The sequence below is a fragment of the Acipenser ruthenus genome, chromosome 4, assembly GCF_902713425.1.
Source record: "Acipenser ruthenus chromosome 4, fAciRut3.2 maternal haplotype, whole genome shotgun sequence".
Taxonomy (NCBI): domain Eukaryota; kingdom Metazoa; phylum Chordata; class Actinopteri; order Acipenseriformes; family Acipenseridae; genus Acipenser; species Acipenser ruthenus.
In genome coordinates this window covers 90,664,667-90,684,456 of record NC_081192.1, presented here as the reverse complement: position 1 = coordinate 90,684,456, position 19,790 = coordinate 90,664,667, and the positions used below count along the sequence as shown (strand labels likewise).

Genomic DNA, 19,790 nt, shown 5'->3' with positions numbered 1-19,790 from the left:
TACACTGGAGTGGCTAAGGAACAAAAAGGTAAATGTCCTTGAGTGGCCCAGTCACAGCCCCGACCTAAATCCAATCAAAAATGTGTGGCATGACTTGAAGATTGCTGTCCATCAACGCTCCCCAAGGAACTTGACAGAGCTTGAACAGTTTTGTAAAGAAGAATGGTCAAATATTGTCAAATCTAGGTGTGCAATGTTGGTAGAGACCTATCCCAACAGACTCACAGCTGTAATTGCTGCCAAAGGTGCTTCCACCAAGTATTAACTCAGGGGGGTGGAGACTTAACCAATTATGATCTTTCAGTTTTGTATTTTTAATATATAATTTTTTTCTCAATAAAAACTTTTTTCCCCTTAACAGTGTGGAGTATGGTGTGTAGATAAGTGGAAAAAAATCCTAATTTAAATGCATGAAACTCTGAGGCACTGACATAACAAAATGTGAAAAAAGTTCAAGGGGGTGTAGACTTCCTATAGGCACTGTATATATATATATATATATATATATATATATATATATAAACAAGGCCTCTTGATGTAAAAAAGCTACATTTAAGTAACACAAAAATGAGCTTCTCTAGGGAAGACAAACTGGACCTTCAAACCTGCTGTCCTCTCCCAATCTTTTTTTTAAGTAGGAATTTGAGAAAAAAAACAAAAAAACTGATACACCTCCCTTTACTTTAGATCACAGCTTGAAGCTGAAATGTTTCGCCATCTGCATCTGAAAAACCATGGCAGCCCGTCAGCGACATCTGTTGACAATTCTGAGAACTGCAAGTCCAGCCATACCCACTCCCAAGATAGAGAAGATTCTCTGTCAGACTCTACAAAGCCCAGTGTTACTCTCCCTGGAAGTACAAATCCATCAAGTGAGTCCTGTGCTTCAATGTCAGATTCTTGTAGTTTGCCAGAGCAATGCAGCAGTTGCCAGACAAATTGTGCAGTAAACCCAGATCACTATAACCTTGCGAAACTCGGAGACGATTTACCCCACGTGCTGGGCGGGACCAAGTGTCCCGAGAAGCTGACTACGCAGTCAATCAAAAGCAGGACGAGCCACCAGCAGCGGTCCACGTCTGCCAGTCTGTACAGCAGGAGCCGCAAACCGCTTAAACGATCTCACACCACCATCAACAAGCCCTTAGAGTGCCCCATTGAGGTCACAGGCAGTGGGGCTGGCGATAATGATGAGGATGGTGATGTCACTGAAGAGAAAACCTCCGAATCTGCTTAAGAGACAATGGATCAGCCAAGCAAACTGTCAAGCCCTGAGCGATCGTCACAGTACAGCAACACCGAAGGTCAGAGATCAGGGCAAAAAGTGCAGGAAGGGGCCAAGATGAAAAAAGATAAACAAAAAAAGAAACCAAAGAAAGCTGATCGCCACTTTTTGATTCCCGAGGACGCACAAGATTCAGATCTGCAGAATGAGCTCACTGCTCTACTGGAGTCACTAAGACAGTGCTGGTGACTTTATGTTTCTATGGTCTTCCCCTAACCTGCCAGTGGACAGGTGACCAGATATCTATGCCTTTTTGCATAATCTGTGCATTACAGTAACCAAAGGGAGAGAGCAGTAGAGCTCATTTATTCTACCCACATAAATCGTGTACTGCAGCTATCTGTACAAATGATGACCTTTTTATTTAGAATGGAATGGATTGAAACTTGATTTGGGAATAATCACAATGTAATCTATTTACAAAATATTGTCCAAACAAACATTTTGGTATTGAACTCAATGAATAACAGGAATGTTAAAACAGAGGGTGGTACAGGCTGATATTCTGGGATAAGTGCCTGATCCAGGGGTGGCTGAACCCAGATCTGGAAGCAAACTGTGACCATCTTGATCTTCCTGGCTGCTTTAATTGGCAGCCTATCATTCACTAGCTTATTTTTTTAAGATAATCATGTGATATGTATTGTATATTATTATTATTATTTGTTTATTTAGCAGACGCCTTTATCCAAGGTGACTTACAAACACTAGGGTGTGTGAACTATGCATCAGCTGCTAAGCCACTTACAACTACGTCTCACCCAAAAGACAGAGCACAAGGAGGTTAAGTGACTTGCTCAGGGTCACACAATGAGTCAGTGGCTGAGATGGGATTTGAACCAGGGACCTCCTTGTTACAAGCCCGGTTCTTTAACCACTGGACCACACAGCCTCCTCATATTATATTAAATAACCACCAGGCTCAAGAGTTTTAAAAGCCATTTATAAATTAAGTATTGTCCATTTGGACAAGCTTTCTGGCACAGTAAGAGAAAAAGGGCTTTTATATATTTTTATTGCTTTCTAACAATTAACATTAGAAATTATACAGCACAGCAACTCCTGATACAGATACAAAGTGTTTCATGCTTTGTAAAAATATGATTAAACATGTGTTACACCTATTTTAACAATAATATAATAAGCAAATATACTTTTTCATTTAATATTATTATTCCCTTACATGTTTACATAATTTGCAGTTTCTAGAAGAAGGATTTGTGTGGATTTTTCATTTTTATATTGATTTAAAGTGTTGTTTTATAGCTCATAGTGATAAACTCTTTATTAAATTGGATTTGAATTTGATTTGGTATTTGAATAGTTTTAACAGAAATGATATAAACTCAATAGTCCCCAGGCACCTATTCCCTCCCACTGGTTCATCAAGATTAATACAGGATTCTTATAAAGTCAGTCTACCACTTTGCATTGCCACTGTGGGAATACAATTTTTTTTTTTTTAGGTGGAGCGGGTTACAACTAATTAAATAACCAGTAACTAAATGTTATTACTAAAATGCAATATAAAGGTAACAGATTTTTTGTGGTTAAAATAAAAAGGTCAAGATTTATATGGGTCTTTTTGGTTATTGTGTTTACTTTTAAAACCATGATGGGTTACATTTATAGTTTACAGTATTTACAGTATGTCCGACAATGTTTTGCACAAAATAATGTAATATCTTTTTCTAAAGAGAAAGTTATATTTCTGTAAATGGGGGTGGGGGATGTAAATAATTTAGTTCTGTCTGGAAGTACATCAATACTGCAGTTTTACATTAAAATGTATCTTCTTGGTATCTGTTTACTATGTTCCTCCATAATTTCACTGACAGCCCTCTGTCTTTCCCATATAACTGAACTAACTTGTAACAGGGAGGCACACACCATTTGTGTAACAGCTTTAATCAGTCATGTGAGAATCATACTTTTACATGAAAGTATGTGCTATAGATCTTTGTCCAGCCCCTGTCTTTGAACTGGGTCCCTTTCCTTTACTTTCTGCTTAACTCTATGGGTGAGGCTCAGCCCTCTTATTGACTTTTCAGTCGTGTAAAGATGAAGCTGATCTGACCCAAAATGTTTATCTGAAAATGTAGAAGAAAAAACAAGATTAGAAGCCATATTCCCGATGACATAGTGCCTTAAACCTGCTCCAACAGTGTCATATTGAGTGTTCAATATGCCTGTCTTTCCTTTCAACAGTGTCATATTGAGTGTTCAATATGCCTGTCTTTCCTTTCAACAGTGTCATATTGAGTGTTCAATATGCCTGTCTTTCAACAGTGTCATATTGAGTGTTCAATATGCCTGTCTTTCCTTTCAACAGTGTCATATTGAGTGTTCAATATGCCTGTCTTTCCTTTCAACAGTGTCATATTGAGTGTTCAATATGCCTGTCTTTCCTTTCAACAGTGTCATATTGAGTGTTCAATATGCCTGTCTTTCCTTTCAACAGTGTCATATTGAGTGTTCAATATGCCTGTCTTTCCTTTCAACAGTGTCATATTGAGTGTTCAATATGCCTGTCTTTCCTTTCAACAGTGTCATACTGAGTGTTCAATATGCCTGTCTTTCCTTTCAACAGTGTCATATTGAGTCTTCAATATGCCTGTCTTTCCTTTCAACGAGCTGGAAATACCTGATGGCAAACTGGGAATTACAGATCGGTTTGAATGATGGGTCAGTGCAGTGGTTTTCAACCTTTTTTTAAAACTGTACCACTTTTATCTGAAGATTTCGGCTCCAGTATCGCTTTATTTAATGTATCATTTATGTCACGGCGGTTTGAGACTGACAAACTGCTGGTTTAGGACACATTACCAAACAGTAAATCTTAAAACTTTTAATTACAAGTCTTTGGATGCACAGAATCAAAATAAGACATGTATTCGCATTCTATTCGGCAAAGTTATTATAAATCATCCAAAACAGTCTGCACTGTAAACGTTTATCACATTACTATTTACTTACCATCTCAGCACAGCATCAAGAACATTAACCTCAAGATAATAACTAACAATGATAAAGTTTTTTATTAAAGTCAACATAAAAATGATCCAAAAGGAACTGGTATAACTTTCTATTGCTTTAAGAAATACAGTCGTGCCTAATAATATCAGAGTGGAATCATGCTCGAAAATCATGCATGCGTACAGGTGGATGATCATTTTAAAACTATAGTCAGACTAAACTTTGAGCTGCTAAACAAAAATTACATATTTATGCACAATGGTTTAGAGATGATATAATGGAGCAAAGTTTTAATTTAGCACTATACTGTGCTGTACAAGATAATAGTTAAAATCCTATCTGAGAGATTTACACTCTGTAGACAACCCAGCTACAAATAGGCACCAGTGTGAAATTAAAGAAGTCTAAGGCTGTCAAGTCCTCCCTTGTGTACAGAAACGAGATCATCTTAAAGTACTGGTTTCATTATTCTGAAGACTTGTTAACTCTGTCCACAGCAAAGAACCAGAAGCAGCTGCACCTGCCAGACGCTCGCTTCATTTGCTTGACATATTTCTGAACAAAATAATAGCATCTAAGAAATATAGCAACAGAAAGTGACTTCCGTGCATTGCGCATTGCAAATCCCTATACATTAAGGTGTCATAACTAAATGCTAAAGAAAAAAAAAGGGGGTTTGGTTGATAATAGTATTTATTGCTATGTTATTTCACACTATATTTCATAGACTTTGATAAACAAATGAACAGTATTTGTATAAAGAAGGGGCATGTTTAAGGGAAATGCCAAATGAAAATAAATGTAAAAGGAAAATGTGAAGCCGGTGTAATTACAGCATCTTTGACTTTATTTAAGCGGTAAGTTGGGCCCTGTGATGACCCTGGTTACAGTCAGGTGCGATGAGGATAGGTGCAACAACAGCAACTCAGTCTAGATCTGAACACCCCGCTGACTGGCTCAACAACATTCCTTCTGCTATTGTAACAGAATGAAACCATTAATCTCAGAGACTTTCTGTGACTGTAGCCCAGCCAGTCTTTCTGGATCTAAAACACACCTCAGCTTTTAGAGGGTGTTCAAACAACGTCTTGCTGGGAATGAGTATTTTGGTGCAATATAAAAATCTGCCAGGGTAAATGTGGTGAAATATTTTTTTTATGGATTGAACCATATCATTATTAATATTTGAAATCAAATCAAATGTATATTTTCTAAATCGCTTTTTCCTAAGTATAAAGTTTGATACTTGGACCCACTGTATAAATCTATTGGAGGTTTTCATGACCAGAAATAAACAAGTAAATGTCAGTTCCTATTCCCAAGCATTGCTGATCACCAGAACGCCAGCAGATGCTGGTAGTACAGTATATCTGGCAGGATTGCTTTCATACAGCTGGCTAGCATTATATTGATATCCAGTAGTTTAATAATAATCTTCCAGATTGCACAGCTTTGGCACGAATTATATAAAATCACTGGCCAATAGTTATAAAGACCTGTTTTCTAAAAGTAAATCAATGTTTAAGATATATGATATGTGTTAGGGATACCTGTTATTTGAGGCACTGTGCATACATAAAGGTGCACATCATTTTCGGAACAGTCTCTTACTCCAGTGTCTGCCGTTCAGGAATCTAATCTTATTGGTAAGGTTTAAAAAGCCCTTCACTATACAGCATATAAAACATTATGAAAAGAGAAGCATAGATAACAATGAGAGCAACACGATTAAACCCACAATTGAAGGGTATGTCATTGGAAGATAGACTGAAAGAGCTGAATCTGCATAGCCTAGAAAGGAGGAGAGCCAGAGACTTTTTAAATATATTTAAAAATGTCAAGGGGTTTAACAAAGTATTATTATATTCAGAACCGAGGGGAGAAGGAGCTTTTTCACAGAAAGGGTGGTGAACCATTGGAACAGGCTGCCGGACAGAGTTGTTGAAGCAGAGACTATCGGATCCTTCAAGAATCTCTAAATTGAAACAAAAAAATCTTCCTTTTTAAATAACAATGCCTAGCTTTTTATTCCTGCTGAAATTTCCTACCTCAGTCTTTTTTTAAACTCACACTGGCTGATTTGTTAGTAGGTCCTGTTGTGGGATTTAGATGTTTAGATACAGATCGCTTATTTATTTCTTGTACATTGTTTTATTTGCAAAGTGACTTCACTGTGATCTGAAAGGGTATCACTGTAAGGTCTTTTTCTCTGCACATTCTGTGTCTCACACAGCAATCTATTTTGGTATGATGCCTAATCACTTTATTTGTTGTGGTTCTAACTCAGTACAAAGGTCTAGCTGCTATCAAATTGTGTGACCTTACAAAAAAAGTCACCATACCAGGATGCAGCAATAGTGAAATACAGTTGAAATTGTGTCCTGTAAGTACAAAGAAAATAACTAAAGCTAAATGATTTTTAGCACAGAAAATGGAGACCTGGAATAATATTAATACAACTATATTTTCTCCCTGAACTACTCTTTTAGATGCAACTGCTTTAACTTAAAAAATAAATGATCTCTCTTTTTTAACTTTAAAAGGCTTACTGCCTCCTTATAGATATCAAAGTTATATTAGCCAAGAGTTGCCTACCTGTTCTACTAGGAAAGTTTCCCCTCAAAGTGTTGTGAAACAGCGATCATGATTTATTTCGACATATGAAGATGTAAAACGCCTGGAGGTTGCGGGCATTTCTACCTAGTGATTGTCTCAGGAACTGGCTTTCAACCACACGTCAGCCCTTTGCTGACAACCGCAATTTGATTACAGCTCACTTTCCTGCACCGTGTACACCTCCATATATATAAAATACATGGCACTTTATTATGTTTTGTTATTAAATAGACCGTTAAAAATACATTTTAGCAATTAAAGGAAAGACTGTGTCTGACAAACTCAGTATCTGACACCAAGAACTCTGACTAAATAAAGGCTGAATTGTTTCACCCTATTCTTTCCTCTGAATTTTCTCAGGGCACTCTCTTTCTCGTTAGCCAATGTTCTGCGACAAGCCCTCTTGGAAGCCAATAGCCTTGCTCAACGTCCCGATTTTTCTGTTCTGAGTGGCACAGTTGGATTGGTGGTACCAAACAGCCAATGGGACAGCGGCACCTCAGACAATTTCAAATTAAACACCCTAAATTCAAACAGTGGCTATAAATGATTTTAAAAAGGTCTTTAGTTATTAGAGTGACAGCGGTATGATTTGGTGCATTAGAAATAAGCAGCATTGATTTCACAGCGATTTGTATTGAGTACGTAGCAAATATTGTGTGGGTTTGAACCAATTATAGCAGCCGTAGATTACAGTGACTAGTGGACCAGATACGTCGAGGAGGCAATAAGGATAGATTAGATACTCTGTGAAAATGAAGGGAAAGAAAGCGTTGCTGCTTCTGGCACTGCTTGGCATAGCCCAACTCACAAGCTTTGCACGATGTGAAGAAAATGGTAAGTTATTTCACTTTCTGAAACGTTTTTGTTGAATGCAGTGTAGGAATGTGCATGGGAATGTTTGCAAAACAAGGCTGAATTGTTGTTACCGTGCCAGCATTATATTTTTAGAATCGTTAATCTGATAGATCTGCCAGGAAATTTGCTAACTTCACTTTTGGTGCTCTAGAAGTGAAAAAAAAAACAACACACACACACACACACACACACGAGCCGGAAGTATTTGTGGGCTTCTGGTCAAATCGTCGCACCCCGCCTGAGTCGCATTTTGTATGAAAACCCAGTGTGTGTAAGTGATTTGAGTGCTGCTTTCCTTACTAGTTTGACATGTCGTTTCACACTAGTCCTAACTTAGTTTACAGTGGAGCGAATTTGCTGACAAAATTATACGGCCCCTTGAGATTGAACACAGGTGGAGGTCTAATATATATATATATATATATAATATATATATATATATATATATATATATATATATATATATATATATATATATATATATATATAAGACAAACTTAATGGTGCAAAATGAAAGATTACAGCATGATTTTCAGAAGGGACAAAATAAGAACTAGGCAGCAAAACGATTTTTAAAGCATGATTAATGTAACCACCTCACTTGATTTATATTTCTTAAGCGTCAACAAGTGAATACACGGCTCATTCATCTAAACCCTTTGAAAGCCATATACTTGAGACCCAAATCAGCTTTTAGAAATCGCTTTGCGACCTAGTTCTTATTTTGCCCCTTTTGTAAATCATGCTGTGAGTGGCTCAGTGACTCTCTCATTTTATCAAGGTGAAACTCACCTTTTCGGTAGTTCAATTCATTTTTGTGTGCCTGTAGCATTGTCACAATAAAATGAAGTTTATGCAAAGCAGTAAGAGACTGGTGGCTTGATTTGATTGAGCTATATTTAATGACTAGAGGTGTTGGCACTAGTTGTATAGTTATCTGGAAAAGCACTATGGAAGCTACTGTTTTTTATGATATCCAGTCAAATCAGTTTTTTTCACTACTAAAGTAATTTCTTTCCGGTAAGGGTTTTTTTTTTGTTTGTTTGATGTTAACATGCTTTTAAAAAACATTCTAATAGGATGATAAAAAGTTAATGTTATTGTGATACTTGCCTTGAAATAAAAGGTTAACGTAAAAGGTAATTGTTACTCAACTATATATATATTTATATGCTGTAAAAACAATATATATATATATATATATATATATAGTGTGTGTGTTTGTGTATACAAACAAAAATAAATTGTAATGGGGGGAGAAACAGAGGCTGTAGGTTAAGAGCCTGCATAACCAGTGTATATGCATGCTGTTGATTTTATGTACAAATGATAGGAGACCCAACTTGTAGACCATGTTGAAAGGCCACCATACTTATCAACTGTAGTGGTACTGCATGGTTTCTGCATTTATATGGAGTTACTGTAGTACTTCCTACTGCTTTCTATAGTGATGCACAGTACCTGTGGATGTGGAGATGAGGCCTGGTGATAATAACACAGGGTTAGAAACTAACAATATTGTGCTACTAGTCCAAAGGACTAGTACCTTTTGAAGTGTGCTAGTCCTGATGTGAAGTGCTTAAGTTAGAATCAGCAACAACAGTTGGTGTCCCTAAAAATAGACGTAGATTTTATTTTGTAAAAAAAAAACACCATTATATATTTAGATTTTTTTTTTTTTTTTTTATAAAAAAGCACCTTCGTAAACACTCTGATCGATCAATCATCTGTTTGCACCTCGTTACTGAGCAACTAACTGTACTGTGTGCTGAGAAACTGACACTGACAGCAACAGACCGGATGACAGAGGAAAAAATTCTCTCAGCTGTGTCACCTTGCCGACCATGAAGCTCCGCCTGAAATTGACACCGATGACACAAGTAAAATGTTTATTTGATTGTACATTACATGTGTTGCTATTTACAAAAATGCTGGCTGGCTATGAATTACTATCTACAATAATTTTTGTACTCGCGTACACATGCGGCCTTCACTAAACTGTAGCACTCGGGATGAACTTGTTAGGTGGCTTAGGAGGGAGCAGTAGTACTATTAGGTGGTCATTTGTGAGCTTGTCTTGTGAATGTGCGTCCTTGTATGTACAACCTGTTAGTCATTTGCAATCTGAGTGAAGTATCCATTACAAAAATAAATATTTATACCTGTGAACACTAGCAAGTTGCTGTTTCCTGTGTTCTAAATACCCCCGTGTTCTTGAGAGAATAATGTGATTGTGGGTGCGGGTAAGCTCGGACCATCACTCCGTTACACACCATAACATTGTCAACGTAGTCAATTTTTTTAATACATATATTATACCATAAAATTGCTACTGTGCTGCACTGAAAAAATATATATTGATAAGAAACATCTGCTACAAATCAAGGATTACTGTATATCCCAGTAGCTCTTCCATTCTGCGTGCAGACTGTTCCCTTTTTAAAATAAATGAATAAATAAATAAATCAGATATTCGCCACATTTTAGAGCTGCTTTTCAGTCACATATGTGAACACGCAAAGGCACCTTAAACTGCAAATGTGAACGGGGTTGCAGACCTAAATATGAGACGGCCCTGGGCCAGCACAGCAGTGTGAACGGGGTCCTAGTTAATGGATAAACATACTAAGACAGACTTAGGCTCTTTGTTAGATGGATAGTGGAAAGTGACTCGCTGTAAAAAAATAAATACATTTACAGATGCCACAGAGGAGGAGGAGGAAGATGGTGAACAGGAAGATGGTGAAGATGAAGATGAAGAGGAGGACACTGATACAGATGCCAAAGAAGAAAATGGGGTGTTGATTTTGACAGATTCTAACTTTGACACATTTGTAGCTGATAAGGATACTGTGCTGGTGGAGTTCTATGCACCATGGTGAGTGTCGCTGGGGGTTTATGCTGCTGTGTTCAGTATGAGGAAGTTTACTTTTAAAGTAATCTGTTAGTTACTTGAACAAATGTTCTCATTACTTTGAAAATAATGTAACTAATTAAAGTACTTTTCAGACACAGTTTACTTTTTTACAGATATGTTTTTTTTTAGTCAGGTGAACTATCAAACCCACTCGTCGCCTTCTCTGACACTTTTCTAGTAAGGTGATAAGAAAAGCGCGTTCATGTGTTGTCAAGTTTAACTTGCACAGTTGAATGAAAAGTAACTACAATATTTTTTCACAAGTAATCCGTTACCACATTTCTTCACCTTCCTGAAAAAGTAATCGTTTCAGTTATAACTGAAATGTAATCAGATTACAGTAGCACGTTGCATGTAATGTTTGTAGCCAACACTGCCTATTGAAGCAATTGCAAAGTCAAAGGCAAGTTTTCAGAGAATATTTAATTTTGAACCATTTAAAGCTAGCAAACTTGTTTTTGGTTTCGTTTTACAGTTTCATTCCTCTCAGCTAAACAAGCCTTCTCTTTGTTCTCTGTTGCAGGGCTTTGTGGTTGTGTGTAAATCAGTAAACGCAGAGATCAGCATTAACAAATTAACTACATCACATTTTTCTGTAATACACAGGAATTACCTGATTCTTTCCTATGAAATGCATCTTGTAAGACTTGTGACGTCCCGCTCAAGAGTTATTGCAACCAGAAGAGTTTTTCTGTGATCTGTCCTGTATTTTAAACGTTCTTAAAATAATAATCAACAAATCTTTTGAATTATCAAATGTTACTATTTCGATATGTCAATTTAAAAAGTATGCTTCCAAAAAGGTGGTTTTACAAGTGGAAAATATTAATGACAGTGCATCATATCCCAGTATCTCTGCATTGAAGTCATGAATTGACTAAGTTGTCGCTTCTAAAATCGTGACATGTGCTCCAGTAGTGCGCCGTGGTGGTAGCTTAATTTTAAAAGGCAGGGCCGTAGTACTGCAAATTTGTTAAACAACCCAAGTGTGTCCAGTATATGTAAAGTCCATACAATTTGGAATGAGCCTAAATGTGTATTTTTCAGGTGTGGACACTGTAAGCAGTTTGTTCCTGAGTATGAAAAAATCGCACAAACTCTGAAGGAAAACGATCCACCAATCCCTGTAGCCAAGGTTGATGCTACTGCAGAGACCGCACTTGGCAGCAGGTTTGAAGTCCGCGGTTACCCCACTTTCAAGATCCTGAAGAAAGGGCAGCCAGTGGATTATGATGGAGATCGATCAGAAAAAGGTTTGTCTTCTGCTTTTACAGCAGTTAACCTTTTTTTTTTTTTTTTTTTGTACTATATTACATAAACCCTTTTGTGACGTACCAGCTTGGATATAAAAGTAGAAAACCTTATTTTATTATGCTGATAATATTGTTTCTCACATAATGAGATGATATCTTAGCAGTACATGACTCAGCAATACATTTGTATACACCTGCTTTAGCTACACAGTATTTTAATGTTGGTCCCTGCAGAGTATTTCAGTGTGTTAGTATTTAAAATGTCTAAAATGTGTTTTCCAGATATATATAAAGCCGTGGGTTGACTTGCTTCATATTTTGTTTCAGCTATTGTTGCCAAAGTGAAGGAGGTGGCTCAGCCAGACTGGGCTCCCCCACCGGAGGTCACCATGGTCTTGACCAATGACAACTTTGATGAGGTGGTCAACGAGGCAGACATCATTCTTGTGGAGTTCTATGCACCTTGGTAAGAATCTCCCAATGGACATGCATCGTTTTCTTGTGAGGCAGTTTCTTAGATGCCAGGAAAAGCCTGTGCCAGTGTGAGCTTCCTGTTTTGTGATGTGGGCTACTGTCTAAATGAAGAGCAAATTGAGAGTTTGCTCCAAATGACTTGTTTAATCTGACAGTGGATTTGGGAATATGTGTTCTTAAACATATTTCAATTGCATCATATACCAGTTCTCAGCTTGGGCATGTATTTTCAGAAATTGGTGCAAGTGCTGTACGCTGGTGCCATTATGTTACATGATTTAATTATACCTGAAATTTAAATTGCCGATACTATAAATGTATCTTTGTGTACACTGAGTTACTTTTAAAGTTTCCCAAGTAGTCGCATCTATGAATGTTCATTTCTGTGTGACGAGAATCGCAATGGAAATAACTACATCGCATTCTGATGCTGAGAAATAACAAATACAATACCCATTTATAATGCACAAAGATTTTATGGGCATTTAAAGAAACACTGAAAACTATTGTTGCCCAGATTGTATGCTATGCAGCTGTACTATGACAGCGGTATGTGGCCTGGGTAGGCTACTCTTAAAATAAGTCAACAATAAAAAAAAGAAATGACTTTAGAGAGCCCCTACCAAGATTTGAAAATGATTGTGTAAAACTATGTGATTGGATTATATCAGCACAACAAAAAAATACCTTCACATCAGCCGCACAAGGCAGTGAGGACAACTTTTAAAAACAGTATTTCCACTGTGTTAACCCCAACTTGTGAAGTTTTTAAAATACATGCCTTGGTAAACAGGGCATTGAACTCTCAATGCAGTGTCCCTATATCCCTCCTGTAATGCAGCCATTCTGTTTGGTTTGCAGGAAGAATAGGCCGGTCAGTCCTTGTTTTTGTGCATTGTTCATTGTTATATAGGTAGTTTGACTGTCTTGCTCATTTGTGTGGTGGATATTTGACTGCTGCTGTTATCACAGGTGTGGACACTGTAAGCAGCTCGCTCCGGAGTATGAAAAGGCTGCCAAGGAGCTCAGCAAGCGCACTCCACCCATTCCACTGGCGAAGGTTGATGCTACGGTAGAATCTGAGGTTGCCACACGGTTTGAAGTCTCTGGTTACCCAACACTGAAGATCTTCCGAAAGGGCAAAGCATTTGAATACAATGGACCAAGAGAAAAGCATGGTAATGTCTTTAGCAACAGAACCTTCTAGAATGTTTCTGGAAGATGAATGAAAATGATCATCCCACTGTCATTTTTATTTCTTCATTTAGCATATTAGTTAAATGTTTAAGAATGGATAAAGTATACAGAGTTAAAAGTTTAAGGAATAGGACCTGTAGTTTCTAAATTAAAACTATCTGCTGTTTTTTGTTTTGTTTTCTATTGGGTCATAGAAGCAGTTCCCTTTTGACACCATCTACAACTGCCTGTAATTGAGTGAATAAATCAATACTTGCATGTATTAATTCTCTCTCTTCTTCCCCCCCTCCTTTTTTTTAAGGCATTGTGGATTATATGATTGAGCAGGCTGGGCCTCCTACCAAACACATCCAGGCTGTAAAGCAGATACAGGAATTTGTTAAGGACGGGGATGATGTCATTATTGTTGGTGTCTTTGCTGATGATCAGGATGCTGCTCTGGAACTTTACCGAAATACATGTAAGTATATGAAGCTTCTGAAAGTCTTGTAATGGAAGTCTCACAATAAATGTGGAACATTATAGATGCTTTAGATCAGGTATGTTAAAGTTTTTTTCAATACTTTTTGATTCGGGAAGGTTTAAATTCAAACTGTGGCCCCAGAATGTCTAGCTTCCAGTTGTACTGAGGTATATTGCCTTGATGTTAACTACTGTGGAGTATTTTATAGAAATATATGCTAAGTTTGATGTATTCCCATTTGCTTCTTAGGCAACAACCTGAGAGAAGACTACAAGTTCCACCACACCTTCAGTAATGAAATCGCAAAGTATTTGAAAGCTTCTGCAGGACAAGTGGTCATGATGCAACCTGAAAAATTCCATTCCAAATTTGAACCCAAATCCTATATCTTAACTATTAAAGTAAGTGTGCATAATATTTATTCAACTGGATCAAGTGACTTTAAAATCTCCCTGTGTTTGTTATGGAAGGAAAACTAACTGAAAATAAGGCAGATACAATGGAGAAGAGGGGAGCTAGAAATGCCATTATTATTATTATTATTTATTTCTTAGCAGACGCCCTTATCCAGGGCGACTTACAATTGTTACAAGATATCACACTATACATTATTTCACATACAATTACCCATTTATACAGTTGGGTTTTTACGGGAGCAATCTAGGTAAAGTACCTTGCTCAAGGGTACAACAGCAGTGTCCCCCACTGGGGATTGAACCCACAACCCTCCGGTCAAGAGTCCAGAGCCCTAACCACTACTCCACACTGCTGCCATGATTTCAAGGAGAAAGTAATCTAACTTTTTTTTTTTTTTTTTTCATAGGAATCCACCACCGAGGCAGAAGTGAAGGAGTTCATTGACAAACATACCCTGCCATTGGTTGGACATAGGAAGCAGAGTAACGATGGCAAGAGATACACCAAACGTCCAATGGTTGTTATTTACTATGGTGTTGACTTCAGCTATGATTATCGTGTTGGTGAGTGTGTGTACATACAGATGTTCTGTATTATGTGCATTCTGAAAGATACATACATTATATTTTAAGAAGATAATAGAAATACTGCATTAAGTTTTTCATACATTTTACGGTATTCATTTAAATTCAGTGCTTTGGGGCATTGTCTGTTGCAGCAAATAAAGTAGAACATATATATTTTGAGGTCAGTGACCCTATCAGCCAGTAAGCCCATTCCTCTATATAGTAATTATCACTGTGTTTTTTCATTCTTCCAGCCACTCAGTTCTGGCGTAACAAAGTTTTGGAGGTAGCCCATGATTTCCCAGAATACACATTTGTAATAGCTGACGAGGAGGACTATGCAGAAGAGCTGAAAGCACTGGGCCTGAGTGATAGTGGGGAGGAGGTGAATGTTGGAATTCTGGGAGATGGAGGCAAGAAATACAGCATGGAACCTGAAGAATTTGATTCAGATGTTCTGAGGGAGTTTGTCATGGCATTCAAGAAAGGTATGATCTTATTTAATTAGTTGTTGTATGCAACCGTACTGTTGAGCTGTATCTATAAAGCCATGCTTGTCCATAGATACGAGAATTGCAGCAATCGGAACTTGAGTTTCCAATTCTCGCCAAAAGGGAGAGATGTTTGTGGTTACAAAAAAAAAGTCTGTTTTATGTACTTCAGCTGATTTTCTTTTTTTTTTTTCTTCTTTTTTTGAAAAAAAAAAAAAAAAAAAAATTGATTGAGCTTCTATAAAGTTTATATAAAACAAGTAAATGTAATTTAATTTTCTGTTGGTAAGCATTCTTAAGGTAATTATAACTGCAGGAAATTAGCCACTTGGCTTTATCGAGTAATTTTAGACAAACCACTTTTTCATATACCAAAGGTGGTATTAGCTGCAGGCCGCAAACCTCCTCACACCCTGAAACCATTTATCACTGTGTCTTTATAAAAGCCAGGTGCTGTCTGCAAACTGATATTTAAAACAAATAATAACAATTGTATGTGGCCATAAACCCTTTTAATTTATTGACTGCTTATGGGTTATGTTATTTTTTTCTGTAGGAAAATTAAAAGCTGTTGTGAAATCTCAACCAGTGCCCAAGAGCAACAAAGGCCCAGTGAAGGTGGTTGTGGGAAAAACCTTTGAGGAAATCGTCCTGGATAAAAAGAAAGATGTCCTCATTGAGTTCTACGCACCGTGGTGTGGGCACTGCAAACAACTGGAGCCAGAATATAATGAATTGGGAAAGAAGTACAAGCATGAGAAAAATCTAGTTATTGCCAAGATGGATTCCACTGCCAATGACATACCTAATGATAACTACAAAGTAGAAGGATTCCCCACTATTTACTTTGCACCCAGCAACAACAAACAGAACCCTGTCAAATTTGAAGGTGGAACTCGAGACGTCGAAAGCTTGAGCAAGTTTTTGAAAGAGCATGCAACACTTCTGTCAGAGAGAAGTAAAGATGAACTGTAAAGAATCTACTGGTAGAGGTTACATGTGACTTAAGAAAAATAATGCAGTAAGCAAAACTAAAGGTATAGGTTTTGTTTTTTTGGTTTTTTTGGGGGGAGGGGGGGCGGTGCAATGCAGTTGCTGTATAACAGCTGTAACCTTTAAAGTTGTGCAAATGGTTGGTAATGAATGTATATGAACTGAATGTGTTAAGTAAAGGAAATAAAAACTGCCAAGTGTGTTTCTGAAATCTCGAGGTTCCAGTTTTCCAAAGCTTGCACTGGTTACCAGTTACATGTGTTTTGTAATAAAATCTTTTTAAATAAAAGATTATAAAAAGGATCTTGATCCTGGTATGTTATTTTATAAATACATACGAAGTAATGTGGGAAATTCAATAATATTTTCTTCTAAATCCAACACCATCAGTTAACTAAAGTATAAATCTAGTTTTTGTCAGTTGTGTGTGGTGTTTTCTGGGGGGGAGGGGTCAGAAAAAATATGAACATGTAGATTTCATAATGTATTCCTTCAATTGATTTTAAAAGATCAAGACCTTGTGTGCCAAAGTGTGCTGTCTGCACCAAATGTTTATAGAGCTTACTGAAATAATTGACTAGTTTGGCAACCAATATTTCAAATTAACCACATTTAGGGGTGGTGTTTCATAAGAATCAAGTGAGATTTTTTGAGATTGTATTTAAATGTATTGCTTTTTTTTCTTTAAGAAAACTATCTGCTACTAGATCTAATCTTTGCAATATTTCGTAGGTGATAAAAAGACACTGGTGACATGGATATGTGCCTCAAAACAAATCAGAATCAAATATGAATCCCAAATGTGTGGCCTCTGATTTTGGGTTTGAATTTAAATGGCTGAATTCTATTTTTAGAGAATTGGCAAATTCCAGTTGTTGCTGAGAACCCAAAATCAAAACTTCTGTCTTATCTGAGTTTAACTGCAAAAGAATTTGAGACATCCAGATTTTTACATCATTCAGACACTCAATTAAACCAGAGACTGCAGAGGTATCTCCAGGTTTCACAGAAATATAAAGCTGTGTGTCATCTGCATAACTTTGTAAATGTACTCTGTGTTTACAAAATATTTCCTCCCAGCGGTAGCATGTATAAAGAAAATATTATGGAACGCCATGGGTAATTGTAGATAATCCTGATGCTGAATCTCCCAAGGTAACAAAATTTAGTCTGTTAGTAAACCAGTTTAGTACAGTTCCAGATAACCCTACCCAGCTTTTAAGGCAGTCCATTAAACTGGTATGATCAACAGTATCAAATGCTGCACTTGGGTCCAATAAAACCAGAATGGAAATATACCCAGAGTCTGTAACCAGTGCAGTCTCTGTACTATGAGCAGGCCAAAAACCCGATTGGAACTTTTCAAGAACTCTATTGCTATGAAGAAATATATTAGGTTGATTGGCTACTACCTTCTCCAAGATCTTAGCTATGAAAGGTAAATTGGAGGTCGGTCTTAAATTGCTCAAAAGTGTAGGTTCTAAATTAGATTTTTTGAGTAATGGCTTAAACAAGGCTGTTTTAAAAGCAGCTGGTACTGTTCCAGTTGACAAACACCTGTTAATAATTTCTAAAACAAAGTCGCATAGATCACTACAAATGCATTTGATGCTCCCGAGTGGCGCATCCGGGCGGCGCACAATTGGCCGATCGCTGCCCGGTTGTGGGGCTTAGGTCGGCCAGGGTGTCTTCAGCGCACCGCGCACCAGAGACCCCTGGAGAGCGCCTGCGGGCTTTCCTGTAAACTGGGCTGGCTGCATGGCTGCCTGCAGAGTGAAAAGAAGCGGCCGGCTGACCCCACACGCTTCAGAGGACAGTGTGTGTTCGTCTTCACCGCTGCCGAGTCAGTGCTAACTGAGCCTAAAATACAATTGGACATTTCAAAGTGGAAGAAAAACAGGGTAAAGTCAATTGGCAACTACTAAATTTAAATAATAATAATAATAATAATAATAATAATAAAATGCCTTTGAGGATTTTCATTGGAATTAGATCAAAAAAAAAAAAAAAGTGGAAGAGTATCTGCATCAGCTTATTCAGATCTTGTATTGTGACAAGGGAAAATGATTCCATAAAATAAGTCATTGGTCTAATCGGCACATTAAGATCAGAACCACACTGAAAAATATGATCCATAATATTTGTAATTTTACTTTCAAAATAATTAAGCAACGCCGCACACTTAGCTGGTGTGTCTTCGATATGAGGGGCTGCAATCGGGGATGGGTTAACTCATTTATCACTAGTGAAAAGAGGACCCCGGGGTTATCTCTGTTTGCATTAATACATTTTGAAAAATGAGTGTTGCAGGCTCCTCTCAAAGAGTTATTAACATCGGTTAACTTGAATGCATTGCAAGGATTAAAATGGTTAATTGTTAAGTGTGAAAAGACATTTATTATTATTTATTTATTAGCAGACGCCCTTATCCAGGGCAACTTACAGTTTATTTTTTACATACAATTACCCATTTATACAGTTGGGTTTTTACTGGAGCAATCTAGGTAAAGTACCTTGCTCAAGGGTAGAGCAGCAGTGTCCCCTACCAGGGATTGAACCCACGACCCTCCGGTCAAGAGGCCAGAGTCCTAACCACTACTCCACACTGCTGCCCTGACATGATTTAAAACAATATCTAACAGTTTTACCAGTATTAAGGTGGTTTGGAAAGTTTGGTAAAAAAAAAAAAAAAAAAAAAAAAAAAAAGGAGAGGGGAGGGGGCATCAATAATTATTCCTGGAACAGGCACAGCTAACTTTAGCATGACACGAGATTGCTGTCAGGGTAGGGTAATGTCAGTGACGACATTTTTAATAGTTGGGGGGGGGGGGGGGGGGGGCTACTGTATCCATTTTCATGTTTTGCTATGGTATAGTATAATTCTGTGTTTGTGGCTATTTTTTTTTTTTTTTTAGAACATTCCACATAGGTTTTCTGTGACCCTCTGTTGTAAATTAAAAAATAGAATGTTTGATTTTAAGATGCTATAAAAAAAAAAAAAAAAAAGAAAAAAACGTTTTAACTTTGGTAAGTACTTTCTAGTAGTATTTCTGTTGATTTACTATGATATCAGAATTTGCATTCAGTTCTGTTTTGGAGTTAATATTGCCCTAGTAGGCCTATAAACTGCCTAGCACTTTAAATGTCTCTGCAGTTGTTTGTGTAGTTCTTGCATTAGAAACAGTTTGGGTTGATTGATTTTCATATTAATTTTCCTGTCAGTAAATTATATTGTGTATGCAGTAGTGTGTCTTTTTTTTTCTTTCAAACCCAGTGATAACCTA

At 37.2% G+C, this 19,790-nt stretch overlaps 1 protein-coding gene across 1 annotated transcript; it reads left to right on the top strand.

Annotated features, from left to right (window-relative positions):
- The first annotated feature begins 7,359 nt into the window (after nt 1–7,359).
- On the top strand, nt 7,360–16,809 carry LOC117399571 (protein disulfide-isomerase A4-like). Its single transcript, XM_033998846.3, has 10 exons — nt 7,360–7,714; nt 10,436–10,613; nt 11,700–11,905; nt 12,233–12,371; nt 13,352–13,557; nt 13,878–14,036; nt 14,289–14,440; nt 14,863–15,019; nt 15,277–15,510; nt 16,070–16,809. The coding sequence occupies exons 1-10, from the start codon at nt 7,633–7,635 to the stop codon at nt 16,486–16,488; spliced, it is 1,932 nt and encodes a 643-aa protein (XP_033854737.3). The 5' UTR covers nt 7,360–7,632; the 3' UTR covers nt 16,489–16,809.
- The last annotated feature ends 2,981 nt before the right edge of the window (nt 16,810–19,790 follow it).

Excerpts from the sequence above, each read along its gene's own strand:
- LOC117399571 (XM_033998846.3), top strand. The coding sequence starts at position 7,633 with ATGAAGGGAAAGAAAGCGTTGCTGCTTCTGGCACTGCTTGGCATAGCC. Across the intron at positions 10,614-11,699 it reads GTGGAGTTCTATGCACCATG|GTGTGGACACTGTAAGCAGT; the intron begins GTGAGTGTCGCT and ends TGTATTTTTCAG. Across the intron at positions 15,020-15,276 it reads CAGCTATGATTATCGTGTTG|CCACTCAGTTCTGGCGTAAC; the intron begins GTGAGTGTGTGT and ends TCATTCTTCCAG.